Source organism: Dromaius novaehollandiae, chromosome 1 (assembly GCF_036370855.1).
Source record: "Dromaius novaehollandiae isolate bDroNov1 chromosome 1, bDroNov1.hap1, whole genome shotgun sequence".
Taxonomy (NCBI): domain Eukaryota; kingdom Metazoa; phylum Chordata; class Aves; order Casuariiformes; family Dromaiidae; genus Dromaius; species Dromaius novaehollandiae.
This window is the reverse complement of record NC_088098.1, coordinates 26215545-26233615: the sequence shown is the minus strand read 5'-3', so window position 1 is coordinate 26233615 and position 18071 is coordinate 26215545. Positions and strand designations below refer to the sequence as shown.

The 18071-nt window shown below is 39.8% G+C and overlaps 1 protein-coding gene across 11 annotated transcripts in view; it reads right to left on the bottom strand.

Moving 5' to 3' along the window:
• The window catches only part of GPR85 (G protein-coupled receptor 85), a 54823-nt gene extending 41434 nt beyond the window's left edge, over window positions 1–13389 (bottom strand). For 6 of the 11 annotated variants that reach the window (XR_010388007.1, XR_010388004.1, XR_010388010.1 and 3 more), the window contains exons 1-2: window positions 12867–13389; window positions 11159–11253 (exon numbers count right to left, since the gene is read on the bottom strand). Coding sequence is in view for 2 of the 11 variants with exons in the window: in XM_026117730.2 (XP_025973515.1) it covers window positions 9966–11078 (1113 nt within the window). In the remaining 9 variants the exon portion in view is untranslated. Of the gene's footprint in view, window positions 1–2639; window positions 11254–12336; window positions 12422–12866 lie in introns of those variants that run through there. The other 5 variants (XR_003261784.2, XR_010388017.1, XR_003261786.2 and 2 more) reach the window with 5 other exon arrangements.
• Window positions 13390–18071: the final 4682 nt, after the last annotated feature.

Sequence of the window (18071 nt, the reverse complement as noted above, 5' to 3'; positions counted from 1 at the left end):
TATCTTCACCTCCCACCACCATTTCCAGTATCCAGTCCTGTCCCTCAACCACTCCTTTGCTGTTTTCCCCAGCTTCCTGCTGTTCTCTGATTCACCCATAACAATTCAAGTATCATGCGATCTCTTCCTTAATTTGATAAAAAAGGTGGTGGTGGTGGTAAGTTCTGTACCCCAGACATTTTGGCGACTACCATACCATCTTATTCTACCTCTCATTTTTAAGCTCATTGACTGCAATGAATACCTGCAGTCCATCTCCTCAGCTTTCACAACTGTCTTCACTGAACCTTATTTTCAACATGACTTCTAATGACCTCTTCGCACCTAATGCTGTGAATCAGTAATTATTTTCATTTCCTCATTCAGCTTCAATGACACTTCATTCATTCAACTTTCTTTCTTTATCAAGAGGTTCCAATCTGCTCATGGTGACAGGCCATCACTGACAATTACATTTTCAGGTAACAGACTTTGTACTTTCTCCCAAGCTCCACTTCTCTTCTAAGAATCCATCCCATTGTTTTCAATTTCTTAAGACTTTTCCATGATCTCTCTCTCAACAAAAGGTCTGAATATGCTGGGACCTCTCTGCCCATCATCCTTACCAATACTATCTCATAATTTCCCATCTATCCCATCTATCTCTACTCATCTGTATTATGTTTTAATGCTTTGCATTTAGATAGAGACTGTGCTTTTTTCACAGAATCTAATACAAAGGCTATTAAGCAACATGGTTACATAAATACAAATTATAACAGGAGTTCAGATTTCACTGTAGTAAGCATAATATGAAGACCTTAACATAAAGAAAATAAAGAACTAAAACTTTTAAGTATGTGGGCTGGGCCTTAAAAACTCATTTCTTTGACATGCTGGGCATAATTAACTCAAATCCATTGATTTCAGAAATTAAGGTTTATATACAGATTCCTGACTCCATTGAAAGCAGTAGGCATTTTATTACTAATTTCAGTATGGTCAGGAATTTCCTATCTGTGTCTCATCATACTGATTTTTTCAGTATTTGCAGCATTTGCAAAGAAGTAGTCAAATGGAATGCATACAACAGTAACATTTCATAGTCATATTCAGTGACCAGAAATTATCTTCACAGCTTGGTTTCTAATTCTGTATTAGGCTTGCGTGCTAAGTTTGACAATACCCAGGTACCAAAGCCAAGGTTTAATGGATCTCATACATGACTTAAGAAAACATAGTTTGTTTTTGTGGTAGCTAGTTTTACACAGACATAATAGTCTCTTCTGAGCTTTGAATAAATAAATTATTTAGCAGTCAGCACTTGTCCTTAGATGGCATGGCTTAGATGTCAATACCACCCAAAAGCATCCACATTTGCCAAACCTGTCTTGCATGGAATGGAATGAGGATATTTGTGTAGGGAAAATGGCAAAGCATGAAATTTACCTCTTCAGGGGTTTCACTAATGCAATCAAATATTGTAGTAATAATTATTATATCAGCATTTACTTAACTGTTGCCAAAGAATCATATTATTTCTACAAGGCCCACTGATGATGTGTTTACCAATTAGACTTTTGGTTCTCTAGTTAGGAGGAGGCAATAGACTTCTCTGTGAAACTGCCTTTAAGTTAGTATGCTTAAAAGCAAATTTTATTAGGTAATCTTTTAATATGAAAGATTAAAAACTGAATCCTGTTTTCTCCAATACAAAAGGATACAACAAATCTCAGCTTTTGTGTTAGATGAAGGTCATCTATACACAAGAGTCTCCACAGACATTGGTCTCTTTCTTTCTGGAGATTTACATTTGAATGAGACTAAATGCTTATTGGGGCAGCTCACTGGAGCCCCATGTGTGTACACGTGCTAGCTGAGCTGAAATACAAGAGTCTGGAGGCAAAACTATGAGGGGTGGCTTCCATGTACCTCTCCACCCTTATGAAATTCCTCACAAAAAGGTTTTGCTGAAAGTGATTTGCTTTATCCATTCATTCCCTTTACACACACTTCTTTCTTCACCTATTAAACACACAAAATACTCAAAAAAGTCCTGAAAGGAAAACAAGTTCCAAAAATATAAGCAGAATGGACTGTGACCAAATAATCCACCTGGAGTAAATCCTTAGGCTGCTGGGTTTAGAGAGCATGACTACCACCACACAAGGTGCTTGCAACAGGAAGTAGCCTATAATATGTACTACTTCCAGTCTCTCCCTTACATACAAGAAGTCAGAGTAAGGCCTCAGCAGAAGCATTCCTCACCATTTTACTGCAGATGCCCTTGCAGCCACTTAGCAACTTGCAGTGATGCACAAGGAGGTATACAACTGAGCCCCAAAGCGTTGCTTACAACTATAAGCATATTCAGCTACCACTAAACGTCCCTCACCCTCCTTGCATCTGACTTTGTATTCACTTATGATACTATAGCGAGACACACTGTGTTCTCCACTGGAACTTGTACTTTCTATGCTTGGTATCAACTACACTACATTATTTTGGAGAATCTTAGAAAAGTTCACATATATGCACAAACAATTCCTCTTTAAACCAGTCAAAAGATTGGTTTTGCCCATAAACTATGACATAGATTACATTTAAACTCCTGGTATGCCATGATCTCACTGAGAACTAGCCAAGTAAAAAACATGAAATAATCAAGATCTTATAGTCTTTATTGAGACAGTTTCCACAAAAGAGAGGGGAAATTTTCATTGAGTAGAGATTGCAGGAATAAAGCCAAAGTTACATGGAATTACATATTGAATGGAACTCTATTTTCTACTATTTTCTAGCTTTATGTCCATCTTGCTACAGCTATGACAGTCTGTTAATTAAAATCCTGTAGAACCGTATTTATTTTTGTGTGTGTTTACCTTCCATTTACACAATCATCCTATAAAAGGAGTGCTTCTCCTTTGTGCTTCATGTCTTACAAAGTAATTTCAAGTCGTAGTTATCCAAATACACTATTTTAGGAGGCCCATCACTATCACTTCTATTGCCCAGTCATTACCATAAATTATTACACAGGAGCTAAATATACATTTCCAATCTTCATGATGTCCAAACAGTGCCGCAGTCAGAGAAATCAAATGTTCCCTGTGGTGTGCCCTAATAATCAGCATTGAGCGGTTTGGATCAAATAGAAGAAAATTCCAAAGCTTAAGGGCCTTCACAGAGAATTCAGGAAAAAGCATAATTGTAGAGTGCCTAATTTCAATAATAGGATTTGTATGTCTGTAACACAGGAAATCCTTACGGGAATGAGCAAGCACATACACTGATATATATCTCCATTACCAGTGCAAAGCTGCAAATACATTTTGCTATTAACTGTATTTTAAAGAATACACTGATGTGATTAAGCATAAAATCAAGTGAATCAAATGGTCGACTTGTGATGGGTGGGATGCGGTGGAGTGGCAGAGATGGCACTCATTTTCCAAAAAAAAAACAAAATCAAGAACAAACCAGAAAATTTTCTGAGTGATTTCAGAGGGGGCAACAGGGCATAAACGAAAATCTTTATTTCCGGGCCTCTGCTTCTTCTATCATTTCTGTTTTGAGGAAAAAACAAAACAAAACAACCCTCCCCAAACATGAATTACCTGTCTGTAGCCTATGAATGTTTTCTGGACATCTCTGATCTTTCTCACTGGTGAATTTCACCCATTAACACTGGTCACAGGCACAACTTATGCCCTACTTACACTCAACATGTAAATGGGTCATAGGCCTTGGACTGGCCTGTTCCACAGGTGATTTCACTGTGGCAAAACAGTAGCATTTTAGCTAGCTCATACACAGGGGTGAAAATTTTGTTGTATCCTACAACACAACTGTCTGCAGTAGTCATCATATGTGCCCTCCTCTTAAGCTATTTCGAGGACTTCATCCTCCAACATTATTAAGTGCAAGACTTTCTATTTTGAGCAATTTCTTCAATTTGCATAAGTATATTAACATGCCTGAGCTCTATGGTTATAGAGTGAAAATAAAACAGGTCAAGAAATGACATAGTTAATGGAGGTAGGAGAACTTTATATATATTGCATATATACACTGGAGAGAAGTAGGCATGTTGATAGACTATTACCATGTAGAAAATGCAGTACATACTGGACAATCTTCATCACAGCAGAGACAACCTTAACAAATGTATTTGTTCAACTATTTTTTCTCTCCCCTCCAACACCCTTGTTTTTCAGAGCTTGACTTTGCGTTCCTAAAATTAAAACTTTTAACATTCCACAGAAATAAGAGAAAAAATGAACCGGGAGCATATGATTGTTTTTGTTTTGTTATGGGTGTTTTGTATCATAAATGATTAATTCCATTCTTAACCATAAACTTTGCAGGTTTATGTAAAATGTGACTATAACAATGTCATAGATAGGTAGAATAATAATTTGAAATCAAATGTATAATTTCATACTTGGGATTTTTATTTCCACAGTACAGTAGAACTTGTCTTATCCAACCAATGAAAGGACCAACAAGATATAGGTCCTTAACTAGATGGATCTTCTAAAAAAGGTGAAGTAGATTTTTTCTGCCATTAATACAGGGATAATTTTGAATACTCTCTGGAGACAGTAATTTTTCTAATATTTGGAGAAGCTTTAGTATAGCTAATGCAGAGTTTGTTGAAGATTATATTGTATGAATTCTGTTTTTATATCTGAGGTGCTCATTAAATACAAAGCACAATACAAGAACAGTGATTCCAACAGTTAAGTCTCTCACTGGGGAGCTTCAGTCAACTCACTCTCTAAAGACATTGTCCTTTAGATGAATCAGGTATGTAAAATCACTAGGTACTGAAAATCTCAGTAATTATTGTTACCCAAATTTTATGAATCATACAGATGACCACATTTATTATATTTCAAACGGCTGAAGATTGTTGTTACTTATTTCCTCCTTAGACAATTAAAAAGTCTAACTTACTTACTGTGGCATTCATTTATCATCATATATTTATATAATTACACAGTTTAGCTAAACAAAAAACACAGCAAGAACTCATTACTATTTATAATGAGTAGTCTTTTAAAATTCACACTTCTTTCTCCTTGCTGGCTAGTTAAAGACTTTATCCATTTAAATGGACAGCTTCATCATATTCTTTTCTAAATATAAAGCATGAGCTATTTTCAGGCCACTCAAGGAAAGTCATTGTGTGCAACACCAAACTATCTGATTTGTTGCTGGCATATGCATTCCAAAATGTCATGTTGTCCTGTTAATAGACAGGACCAGAGAACACTTATGACCATTACAGATTTAGATCACTGATTTCTTCACACTCTAAGTCACTTCAGCTAACAAGGTATATTGAATTTTAGTTTGGAATAACACTATCACAGGTACAACCTTCTCCTTCTCTCAAAAGTCAGCCGAATTTGTAATGTGCACTTATACAGTTCTCGATGAATATAAACTGGAAGGAAGTTGTCTATGTGGTATGCAGAACTGTACAGTCGACTCTTGGTTGTCTGTGGGTGTGTAACCCAGGTTGCAGATTAGCTGTGCTATGCTAAAACAAAGCAGAAAAAAGGAAAAACACCCACCATTTCTCTTTGAATTTCTGATCTCACTTTTTACTTCAGCTTAATTCTTCGATAAATCCAGTAAATACAGGAAGTTCTTAGAGTCTTGTTTGCATATGCTTCGTATTACCTATGCTATAGCTTTATGCAAGTTAGTCTACTCCATTTCCAATAACTGAGAACTGACTGTGTAACCATGGAAGAGCCCAGCAACCCAGTTTTTATCTGACATTTGTTGAAAAACATGTGTTATTCAAAATACGTATTCTAATTAACCTCATCAAAAATATCAGACTTCCCTTTTATTTTTTAACCCATGAGTAATAACAACCTGCTGCAGTACTGAGCTCCTATTAATAAAACTACAGTGTTCTCATGCATGAAAGGCGGAGCAAAGACAATGCAAGTGAACAAACTCAGTGCACTTAAAAGGAGAGAGAGAAAGTGGACTCCTCTGCCCTAAAGGCCTAGAGATTGACTGAATGCCATTAGTAAAAATAATTTGCAGCTGTACCAAAGATGTTGCCTTCATTTGCTAACTGTACATTTTGTTCATTTAGAAGGTCATTAGCACTGAATATGCTTTTCAAAATCAGATGCTCCTGGGCAACACAACAATAATTGTGGTTTCTTTATGATGGGGATAGGGGAAGGACAATGGTTTCCTGCTGCCCTCTTCCCATCCTCATTTTTCTCTGCATAACCTGGGTAGCATCTATTTCATGGCCAAAGACAAAAGATGGAGATATTCCATCCTGCTAGTTAAGTGTTGTGGAATGACCGCTCTGAAAACTACTAAAGAAGCTGGGAGGAACCTGTAGTCTCACTCTGTCTTCAGGAGGGGAACTCAGACACTGACAAACCCTGGGAAGCTGCTGCAAGAAGCTACTGCTGGGGGAAGTGGATTCCTTATATCTATAGTGGAGGAGAGATGGTGAAATACTTCTTAAAGAGCCCTGGAGCAGGAGAAATATGAGACTCAGGAAATGAAATACATCCTGAAGAAGGTTTCACAGACAGACTGTCAAAGTACCAGTGGGGCAACAGCGGGGAGGAAAACAACAGAGGCAGAGAGCCTTGTCTTGAGGACATGTATCCTTACTTTTGTTTTCTGCCACCTTACTCAGGAAAATTAAAACAGCTAACTTTGCACGATGCGCATAAGCATTACAGATGAATGCAAATATAAAATAGTGCTGTATTCATTGCTATTCTGAAATAGAACAGTAACCTACCAGCCTTGTATCCTAGCTTTGGTAACAGCCTAAGTCCTGTATTACAATGAAAGCAAAAAGCTTTTCATACTGTGACAGACAACAGTGTACTGAATTGGAAGGAACCTCCTTGCTCCTTTGAATTCATACTCTAATGTATGATGTTTGATATGCTGACTAGGACCAAAATGACAACCATGACAAAAATAGCAGGTACTATTTTAATTCATGTATACATACAATCCTTGTAGGAGTCTTTAAACTACTTGACATCCTGTGCCAGTGAGTTCCACTGAGTAATAATTTTGCATAAAATATTACTTGATATGTTGCCTTTTAATTTCACTGAACATCCCCTTGATCTTTTAACACTGCAGAGATTAAAAGGAAGTACTTCTGTCACAAGACTTCTTATGGAACAACTATAAAAACTCACTTAAAGAGAAAGTACCTTTCCTTTGTCAGGTAGTAATACAATTGTGTATTTTTCAGTTAGTCAAAGGAATTATATTCATATCAAAAGAAAACCATTTAGCAAAATATTTGCTTTCAGACTTGTTTACTGTTTATTATTTTAATTTACATCAGTTACTGCTTGCAAAACTTCCAGGGAAATAATTTTAAATAGGTTTTTTCTTTTCCCACTGCATAGTAAATACAGCCTTCTTAGTATTTCAGAAGCATAGTACTATAGAAATGTTAGGGCCTGCTTCTGCTCCAAATGAAGTTAATGGGAAAACACCAACTGACTTTATTAGGAGTTAGGTCAGGCCCTGAATTTGCAGCTTTTGAAATTTCATAGTTGAAAATGTTCTGGCTAATCTTCAGAACCGACTACTTCTACAACTACAACACTATTTACAACTTTATTTATATGTACTTCTTTATTACAATATGTAATATCAGTGTTCCTTGTAAAGGTTACTATTTTATAGAAATTAGACTGAAGTTATTGCCAATCAACCTTTTAATAAACTTAAGTGGGATAACTTTCAGAATTTTTCTCAACATACAATTTATTTTTATTCACTCTCGCTATCTCTGACAATTGCTTAGCTATCTAAATTTCAAAGCCTTTTTCAATGTAATAAAAAAGTCCTTTTAGTAGAAGTTTATTGGCCCCGTTTCAAATTATGTTCTGAAATATTCTTGTACTGATGAGGACTCACTATTTTAGCATTTTTTTTCTGTTTCAACACAGTATATTAAGCCATGCCTCTCAACCAATCAACCTCAGTATAAAAGTGTAAGTGAGGTCAAATAGATTGCTCACTAAATCTTTGATCAAGTTGTCTGATCACATATAGACACAACTCTCTGAATTGTTGCATATGTTGTATAATGTTATCATACAAATTTAAGCATTTTCATTATTGACTGCTGCTTGTGTAGGTACATATTAACTTGCTGGTCATAAAACAACAACAAAGGACAAGATACACTAATACTGGATTAAGAACTCTAGTCTTGTCTCTCCAAAAATTAAGAAAAATTGATGCTCTTTACGATTAACTGACTCATGATGTTGTGCTTCAAATATACACATTTTCCAAAATTAAACTGTGAAGTTTATGTCAAATACTGTGTTGTAACTTTAAATATAACTGACATATTAGAACAGATAGATGGGTAATTGTGATAAACTACACAATAGTGCTACTGTAGATAATATCATTTATCAATCCTGTGGTCCCCATCATTCATGCATTTACAGTTTGGAAATACAGTGACTGCAAAGGATAATAATTTATAATGGCTACATTCTCAGTATTTCATGCTAGCTCACTAGACAAAATAAAAAAGGTTAATTGTATAACTGGAAAAATGTAAAATTTTATTCCAAGAAAATTAACAAGCTACACAGGTAAATTTTGGCAAATGCAACTTTATATTGAAATCCACACATCTGTATCTTAAAGAAGGAAAGACTCACAGACTCTAATGTATTTCTAAAATACTAAGAAATCATATTATATGCTTTCACAAGTTAAAACTTAAATAATTTAAAACAACCAATACACCAAAATGTGCAGAAAATATAAACAAGACTGTGCCTTCAGTAGAATAAATGCTTCACAAATTGTGCAAGATATCATACTAAGGCTGCGGTCTCCCCATGACAGCTGTCTTAAAATATAAACATACATCAACTGCCTGTGTTTCTCAGAACAAACTAGAAAGGGCGGCACACCTAGAAAAAAATCATATCATCCCAGTGATGTGCATACTGATTTTGGGAACCATTGGAGTAAAAAGGAAAAAAAGAAGAGGACTAAGTGATCTTTCATGCACTCCCAGATGACTGACCAGAGTTACTGATTCAATTTTCCTTGCTTATTTGCTTCAATGCTAAACAAAATGGAAGATACTAGATAACCCTTTAAGGCAACATGTGTTTATTCTGTATAATTATAATTGTTCAATTATGACTGGATATTATCATTATCGTTGCCTAACAGACTGATATCTAGCTTTTTAAAAAATATAAATAAGAGTCTATTAAACTTTATACCAAATCAGCAAAACCCACAGAATACAGTTAAATGTTAGTAATTTCACTGTTAAGGAAAATGGTATTTAGAAAGAGTAATATATTTGGAAAAAAACGTAAAGTCTAAATCTGAACAAAAGTACTGCTTTGGAATGCTCCCCAAAACTTACTCACAAGGCAAACAGATTTGTAAGTGTGATAATCCAATAATGCATGGCACATCTTTAATCAGTTACAGTACTTGAGTCCCCAGTTTTCAGTCTTTGCAAAACAATAATTGTATGAAATGTTTTAAAGGTCTTCAGATGTCTAAAATTAGTTTTATCAACACATTAACCTCATATCAACTTAATTTATTAAGATGTCCAATGCTAATCTTTTTGATGGTCTTATTTTATGTAGTGATATACACAGCATTTAGCACTGATACTTAGCACCTGCTACTTTCATAATCTAGATTTCAACCACATAAAGGAATTCAGGGCAGTAGTTCAGTCCTTTGTTCTTAATTACAAACCTTCAGCAGTGGTCAGCAGGAACATGTTTAGGTTTAAAACAGGATTAGAGGTGAGCTATTGCAAAGACTGCAGAATGTTGCCCAAATCCTTACAACTGCTGACATCCCATTCTTGATTTTCTTCTCAAGACATGGCTACAGGCCACAATTGCTTAGCAGAGAATGGTAGTGTTTCACAAGGCTAAAGATTTACAGATGCTCCCTCATATAACACAGTAAGGTTCCCTTGGTAACCTGGATTTTCTGCAGTAAAGCAGGGTTGTGCTGAAACAGCGCCTCAGCTCCCTGTTGGAGAAAATGCAGACAAAAGGATTGATTCCAGCTTGGGCAAAACTCATCCACACAGCGGCCGTTAGAAATCCCCCGGGTACTACAGGCCCTCTCGCAAAAACTCTCCAGTAACAGGCTACCAAATAGGGACCCCACAAGGTCAGAAAGAGGAATGTCATAATGTAGAACATTCTGCTGATTCTCTTCTCCATTTTGAACTCATCTAAAACCAGTAGCCTTCTCCTGCCTGTGGTGTTCGCATTTTGCCTGATTCCCAACAAGGTCGGAGGTGTGGGACCCCTTCCAAATCCAGCCAGCCAATTAGCAGCTGCTTGACCACTGGCTCCAGGACCATGAAAAGTCCAGTTCTGACTCACTGCTGCAACGAACTGGACTGGCTTCATTTTCCTGCGATCGTGAACGAAAAATATCAGCTTGAGGTAGACAAGCTGTGTGGCTAGGAGGATAAGGGCAAGAAGAAGCATAAATCCCAAGGAATCATTAGCCCTGAAGGAACGATGCTGGAAAGTGCATTGGTCTTCCTCCCTAATGAACGAGTAGGTGCCCACATCTAAAACTGGGGGGAAAGCCATGGCTACAGAGAGGGTCCACACCATACAGATAACTGCCAAACAAGTCCAGAAGGTCAGTCTTTTCGTATAAAAACGGTGGTGGGCAATAGCTAAGTATCTGGTGACGCTTATGCAGAATAACATGAAAGCAGTGTGGAAGCAGGACAAAACCCCCAAAAAGGCAATCACTTTGCAAGTAAGAGTCCCATACGTCCAAGTAGAGCCATTTTTTACAGAGGTGAAAACAAATGGGAAACAAATTGCAGATCTGAGGATATCTGAGCAGCAAAGATCCAACAGGAAGTAGTAAGGAGCTCTATGCAAGGTCTTATCTTTGACTAGCAAAATGGAGATCAGAAGGTTACCCACCACACTGACTCCTATTATGAAACCCAGTGAAGTCAGTTTCAGAAAAGCTGTTAAAGGAGAGAGATTTTGTAAAATGTTGTCAGCTGCATGGCTGTAGTTCGCCATAGATGGATGGATGATATGTATATTGCCTCAGTCAAGTCTCATGATCTATATATAAGAACAAGGAAAAAATAGATCCATACATCTTACTGAAAATGTAATCCACAAACAGAACTGATCTTGTGTCTAGTCACACAGTACATCCTCTTCTTTCTGATTTGTCATGCCATCAAAATATCTGAAAAAAAATCGAGCTATCAGTTCTTAAGTTAACAAGAAATGATGTCAGAAAGTGCTAACAAAGATGTTAATTTATGGAGAACCAAATGAAGTTGTAAATTTGAGTACTATTGTTTGTTTTTAAAAATCATGAGGCAATTTTTTTTTTTACACTTACTGTTTAGCACGTTTGATTATTGGCATTTCACAGTTTTGGCTAGTGACAGTTTCAGAACTGACCAGTGCCCCTTATATTTGGTAGTATATATAATTTTACATTTAAAGCCTCACAGATTTTATGAATCAAATGATTCCCAGTTTGCAAGCCCAAGAGTTAATCACTGACATCTTTTAAAAAAATCCCCAACGACTTCTGATATTTTGACATTACCTACATTTATTTTATAGCTACAGTATTTGTCAATGTTTTAGAGGCAGCTACTGTGTTGATACGGATCACACCCAAAGAAACCCTGCAGAATTTATGTTTTTTAACCCAAGTCACCAAAGCACATTAATCACACAGTGTTAGTTCATGCACATTGTAAGAGAAACAGTATTCATTATCCCCCTCCCTTCCTCCTATAAACCATAATTTTGTCATTTAGGCTTTCAAATAAACAGGTATGCCAGACAGACGATAGCACTATGCTTTAGGGTCTTCCTTCCCTCCTCTCCCCCCCATCCTCTGCTTTAGTGCAAATCTTTAAAGCCTCGACATAATTCCGAATAATCAATGGTTAATGGAAATATGGAGAAAAAAATAGGCAACACACCCAAGATATAACGCCGATCCTTTTGGAAGGGCTGGTTTTGGTTATGCTTAAATAAACATATAATAAATGGATTTTTTTTAGCTAATTAGGGCTCCGCAATTCCTACTAATCCTCCCGGTAAATCGCACCGGAACGTATTTCATGCAATAAAATAAAATAAATTAAAGAACTGTCTGCTGCTGTTTTTTTCCCCTCCAGAGCCAGGGACGGGAGCCACAGCGGGCATGATCAGGCTCCGCCGTTATCCACGCCAAGTGTTTCCTATGCCACCTCGGGTGCACAAAGGATATTCCCACTGAATCCCAGCAAAATCCTGCCATTCTTACCGTCCACAAAAGAGCCTGATTGCTGCTGTGTAAACAGAGGCTGATCAGATCATGGCACATCGTTTTAAAAACCATGAAATCAGGCTCCCCCTCCCCCCTCCCGCCAGCCCCGCCGCTTCCCCTCCTCTGTGGAGCTGTCCCCGCCGCGCGGCCGGCCCTGCCTCCACGCACACGCACACGCGCACACACACACTAACACACGCACACGCACACACACACACACACACACACACACACACACACACAAACTACACACAACTACACACACACACACACACACACACACACACACACGGCCACGCAGGGCTGCGCGGCGCCGCGCTGCGAGGCAGCCCGGGAGCTGCTGCCGCCTGCCAGCCGCCGGCGCCCTGCGAGAGCCCCCCGCGGCGGGGGGCCGCGGAGCGCGGCATTGTCTGGCGGCGCTGCCATTACGCCGTTCCTTTAGAAATACCCCCCCGTCCCCCCGCGCCGCTCCCGCAGCGGGGCCCGCCCGCACCCGCAGCCCCCAGCCCCAGCCCCTCTCCTCCTACCTGTTGGTGCGGGAGGTCCCCACATGCCACAGCCGCTCCTTCCCGCCAGCGCAGGGCTGCTTTTCCCTGGTGGTCTGTTTTAAAACCCTGTTTTACTCTCCTGCGCCGTCGTTCATTTCCCGCTCTTCCATTCCGTTTTTCTGTATTTTTTCCCGTTTTTTTTTTCCGCCTGGGTACCTTGGCGGTGGATCCAGTCAGCGGCTCGGGCGGCGCATGCTCAGTGCGGCGCCGCGCGCGCCGAGCCCCGTCCTCCCCTGTCGCAGCGCCACAAGCTCCCCCGTACCGCGGCGGCGGCCGCCTCGCTGGGGGCACGGCAGCCGCGGCGGCAGCCTGCCCGGGGGTGGCTCGGCGGCCTCCGCCGCAGCACTGGTCTCCTCAGGGAGGGCAAGGCAGCCCCAGCAGCCGCGCTGGCAGCGCGTTTCCGCTGCGATGCCGAGCGGAGCTGGATTTAGTAGCGAGCCGGGGCAGAGCTGGAGGAAAAGGAGGGGAGGAATGAGGTCCTGCGCGCCTTGTTTATGCCTCTGAACTCCCCCTCCCGTCCCCGTCGCTTAAAATGGGGGCCAGGAAGCAGCTCTCCGCTCTCCTCCGGGTGCCTTGCCGCCCCTTAGCAGAGGGACTGAGGGGCTTCTGCTGCTGCTTGGATGCTGGAGTTTGTGGCCCATTTTCTTCCCCCCAAAATCTCACCCAGCGAATTCCTTCCTTTTAACTCCTGAGGCAGAAGTGCCGTGGCTTGGGGAGGGCCTGTTGGCTGAGGAGCCCTTAGGATGCTGCACCTCTCCCCAGCTTCCCCGCTCCCCTCCTTGCAGCCGGTAAACAGGCTTTTTAACATGCAGGCAAAACCGGCGCAGAGCTGTCAGCGCGTTTTGTGGCAACAATAATGAATTTTAATGTACGCCTGTTCTGTTCACAACAGGGCCAGCATTTTCCCCTCCAAACGTGAGGCAAGAGCAGTGACAAGCGTGGGTGCCCCATGCGCGGCTGCGGGCCCATGGGCGGTCAGGATGGTGTTGTAGGGACCGACGGACAGAGGTGTGCCCCGGCCCTGCGGCCCAGGCCGGAGCACGGGCACCGCACCCATCCCCCTGTGCACTGTGTGGTTCGCCTGGTCAGCCGTCATCGCGTTAAAACGAGGAAAAAAGCATGAAGGGTTGGATAAAACTCCTTTGGGCTTTGTGTTGGGTGAAAAGAGCATGCCCCTCCGCCCTGCTGCCTACTCAGATTTTATGTAAGTCAGTCTGAGAGAAACAGGAACATCATAAAGAATTACCCTGAAGTAATTTGGTTCAATTTCAAGGCTGTTGTGGAACAGCTTGTTTTGGGGAGGGAGATTTGGATTCTGTGAAAATTCTTCACTGGGACCTTCCAATTCAAGTCAAAATAAATTCTTCGTGGGGATGGATTTATGGGGTCGACTCATAATGCATGTCTCATTTTTGAGACCATTAGTAGACTATAGGCATTTTTTAAGATGTTGTCAAAGGTTTTTGCTTTTGGCACTTTCTAAAAGTCATGGTGATCAGTGGCCAAACCACAGAAGTAGCCTGGTCAAGCCCAAGGATCTGCAGCAACAGGAAAATAATTTAAAATAAAAATTTCACTGTTTAAAGCTTGTGGCTTGAAATTTATTCCTGTGCAGAAAACTCATGCAGACCCCAAGCACCACATTTTTTTTTCTTTTTTTCCATGAATGTGATTATTATGGCCTTGTGCTGGTGCTCATCTTTGGAGTTAGCTTCACCTATTAAAAACTGGCATTTTGGGTAGTTACTAAAGTCACCTCAAGCTGTACTTTTCATATGTCACAATCAGCTCAGCTAAGCAGACCTCCCCTGCTATCCCTTTTCTGTGACTACATAGAGGTACCCAAACATCCATGTACAATGACTCTTAAAGTTATTCTTAATGTCAAAACATGAAGGACAAGGAAGTGGCTACTAAGAGCAGGCACTTAATGGGCTGTCTAATACAGCAAAGGATTCCCTGAATGCATGGAAAATTAAATACTTAAAATACTGGATTGGAAAATAGACTGATTTATAATTTGTGATACAGAATAGCAGTAATATGTGCGTGATTGGGACTATTCTCTGACCCTGATTTATGATTTATAATTGAAGAGTAAAAAGTATGACATCATCATCATAATCATAAAAAAATGTAATGTGATAATTTTTAACCTTTTCTGTCTGTGCTCTTTCATAGGAATGTTACAGAAGTATATTGCTACATAACATTTAAGAACTTGCTTTTCTTTAATACTTTTCACAGACTGCTTAGGAGTAATCCATGGGCTTCTAGAATTCATAGACTAGTGTTCAACCACTGGTTTAGCATAAACAGGTTTATTCTCATATGTGTAATCTGAGAACCAATGGTCTAATATTATTCAACCAAATATAGATATCTAAACTACAGCTATATATAGCTAAGCTGTTTTTTGTAGTCATTGGAGAAAAGCAGGTATTTCAGGGAGCATTTTATCTCATTCTAAAGCACAAGTTGAATAAACATAGGTTGAATAAATTGCTCCCTAATTTCTTTGATTGTAAGGGTAGAGTTAGGCATGAGAAACCCTCATCACAAGGGGAATGATTTTTGCTGGAGTGTGAGATAACGCTCTGGTTATGCTGAGAGTAGGTCACTTTCCTCATGGAAGGAAAGCAAATTCAGGAGTCACGGGACTGGGAATCTGGGAGGTAAAGGCAGAGCAGTCAGTTAAAGATGACTTCTAGGAGTGTGAACCAGGAAATGAATGTGCTGTTAAAGGGGGGAGGAGAAAAGCGAAGAAAGGACAGAGGAAGAGATCTGTGCTGTGTAGTTTTTCATTGGGTTAGAGATCTGAAACGTGCAGAAAACACTGGGAGGAAGCCTTAGTTGCAAGCTGAGATAATTTGGGGTAGCCAGGCAGAATTTCTTGGGGCTCAGAATTTTTTGGGTGGAAAATCCTGTACTTTTGCCATGAGGAGAGATCCTGAACCCTGAGTAAATTTCCCACCATGCGGTATAAGGGAGGGTCAAAAAACCAGAGGAGCTGTGTGCTATATAAACATCACAGAGAAAAGAAGTGATGACCCTCAGGAAGGTAAATATCTCTTTCTGCCTTTTGTTTAGGTGTTTAAGTCTGCTCTTCCCCAAGAAGGAAGGGGTGAGAGACAGTGCAAGTGAAGTATAAGAGCAAGAGCATTTGTGTACCCCATTATAGCTAATTGCGGACTGATCTGAGCATTCTCTAGAGTATGTGACAGCCAGGACTATTTCCCTGATTTTCTAATTCAGACCAAAGATGTGAATGATGTCCAAGCTTTTGGGCAATCCAACTGCAAAGTTATTGACAGCTTTGGTGCAGATCTCTCTCATTTTCTCCTGTTAGAATTATTTTATTTTTATAATAATCACAGCCTAGAAAGTAACTGGTGAGGTATTCAGTGTTGTCACTGGCAATTGAGGATCCCATATCCTGCCTGGCAGCTTTTTCAATTTGATTTTAAGAATAACCATTTCAAAATAACCAAGGGATTGAGTCCAGTGCATTGGACCCACTAGATCCATCCCCATATCTGGAACACCTTATTGGAGAATCCTTCTTTGAGGTTTCTGTGTCTTTGGCATCAGCTGCAGATCTGAGCAGTCATTGCAGTGAGATGGTGTTGATGCTTGGGTACATATGGACAGTACCACGAAGTCAGGCACTGCGGTGGTGACAGCTGAGCACTATTGTAGGGGAACCTTGCTGGGATGTAAGTAGTAGTTTGGGTACTTGGCATCTAATTTCTTTTGAGAATACGTGCTCTGGAATTCTATACCAAAAGTGTGAGCTCGATGGGGATCCTGGGTAGGTGTTGTCATTGTTTTGAGCTTTTTCCTCAGGATGGGAGATTTTTTGAGAGAAGTCCTACTCTGAGAAATCTTACTAATGGAATCTAAGGTAGAAATGGGGTGGAAGACAGGCTGTTGATGACGAGTTACTATAAGCCGAACACATGGGGTAAGATCCTGGCCTCACCAAGGTCAGAAACAACACTCACCAGTTTCAATGGAATCAGGGTATCAGCTGTTGGCCAGAAGTTGTGAATAGCTAAAATGTAAAATATTCATGCCCTTGTTCTCTTGATTATTTCAGTAATTAAGATGTTTACTGGCTGTCCTGAAATCTGGATATATGCAATGTCTACTCAGTCTGCATAACGGAAACTGTGAAACACTGTAGGATTTTGTGATGTTTGTACAAAATAGGAGAGAGACTCTGCAAGGTATATCCACCTCTGTGCAGAGGCCAGCACAAGATTTATGTATTGCTTAAGACACTGTGATAGATGCTATCAAAGTACATCCTTTTCAAAGGGCTCAAGGAATTCTTCCAAGGGAAATTTCATGCCTGTGCAGTATATTTGTGCAACTTTAAAATGGTATTTAAGTAGGACTTATGTAATGCAGAGACCTGTGTAAGACCCCTGCACAATGGAGAATTTCACCTGCAGTATATTTGGTTTCTGTGCTTTGTAAACTCTTTGCAGAATAAAGACATTGCCAGTAGTGTCTGGATCCTGGGTTGGCTCTCATCCCAGAGGTAAATTTCATTCTGTGCTGAATACCTCTGACCTGGTCTCCAACTCAGTAATGTACATTTTCACCTGTAACAAAATTGTGTTCGTATGACCATAGGACTATAATTATCCTTACAGATAATTATTGCAATTTTTTTTGGTGTAAATCTTTCCTGAGATCCTCAGATGGTTTATATATATTTCTCAGAAGTGTTTAATGAGGTATTTTAAAAAATGTTTCAAAATTGTCCGTTGAAGCTTATTTTTTCTTAAAAATTGATCTATGTTGCATGTTTACACAGGGACAAACAAAGGTTTAAGGGCAAATATACATAAGCGTATTTGCTGAGCATATGAAAAAGGCTTTGTCCTGCAGAGGAGAACCTCTACTCTGTGTGACTCTCATGGGAGGGATGCACCAGTATGCTTCTGAAAATCCCATTAGATACTTATCTGTATCCTCAGGCTTCTAAACACCATTTAACATTTCGATCATTAGAACTATATTTTAAAGACCGGATACCGTTCTTACATTGAGGTTTCATAGATACACTGTTAAATCTGTGTTACAGCGTTAAATTCACTTATTTTTTTGTGTGCAATTTAGGTAGCATGGGCATGTAATTACTTGACTTCACTTGCATACTGGGTAGTTAGAAAT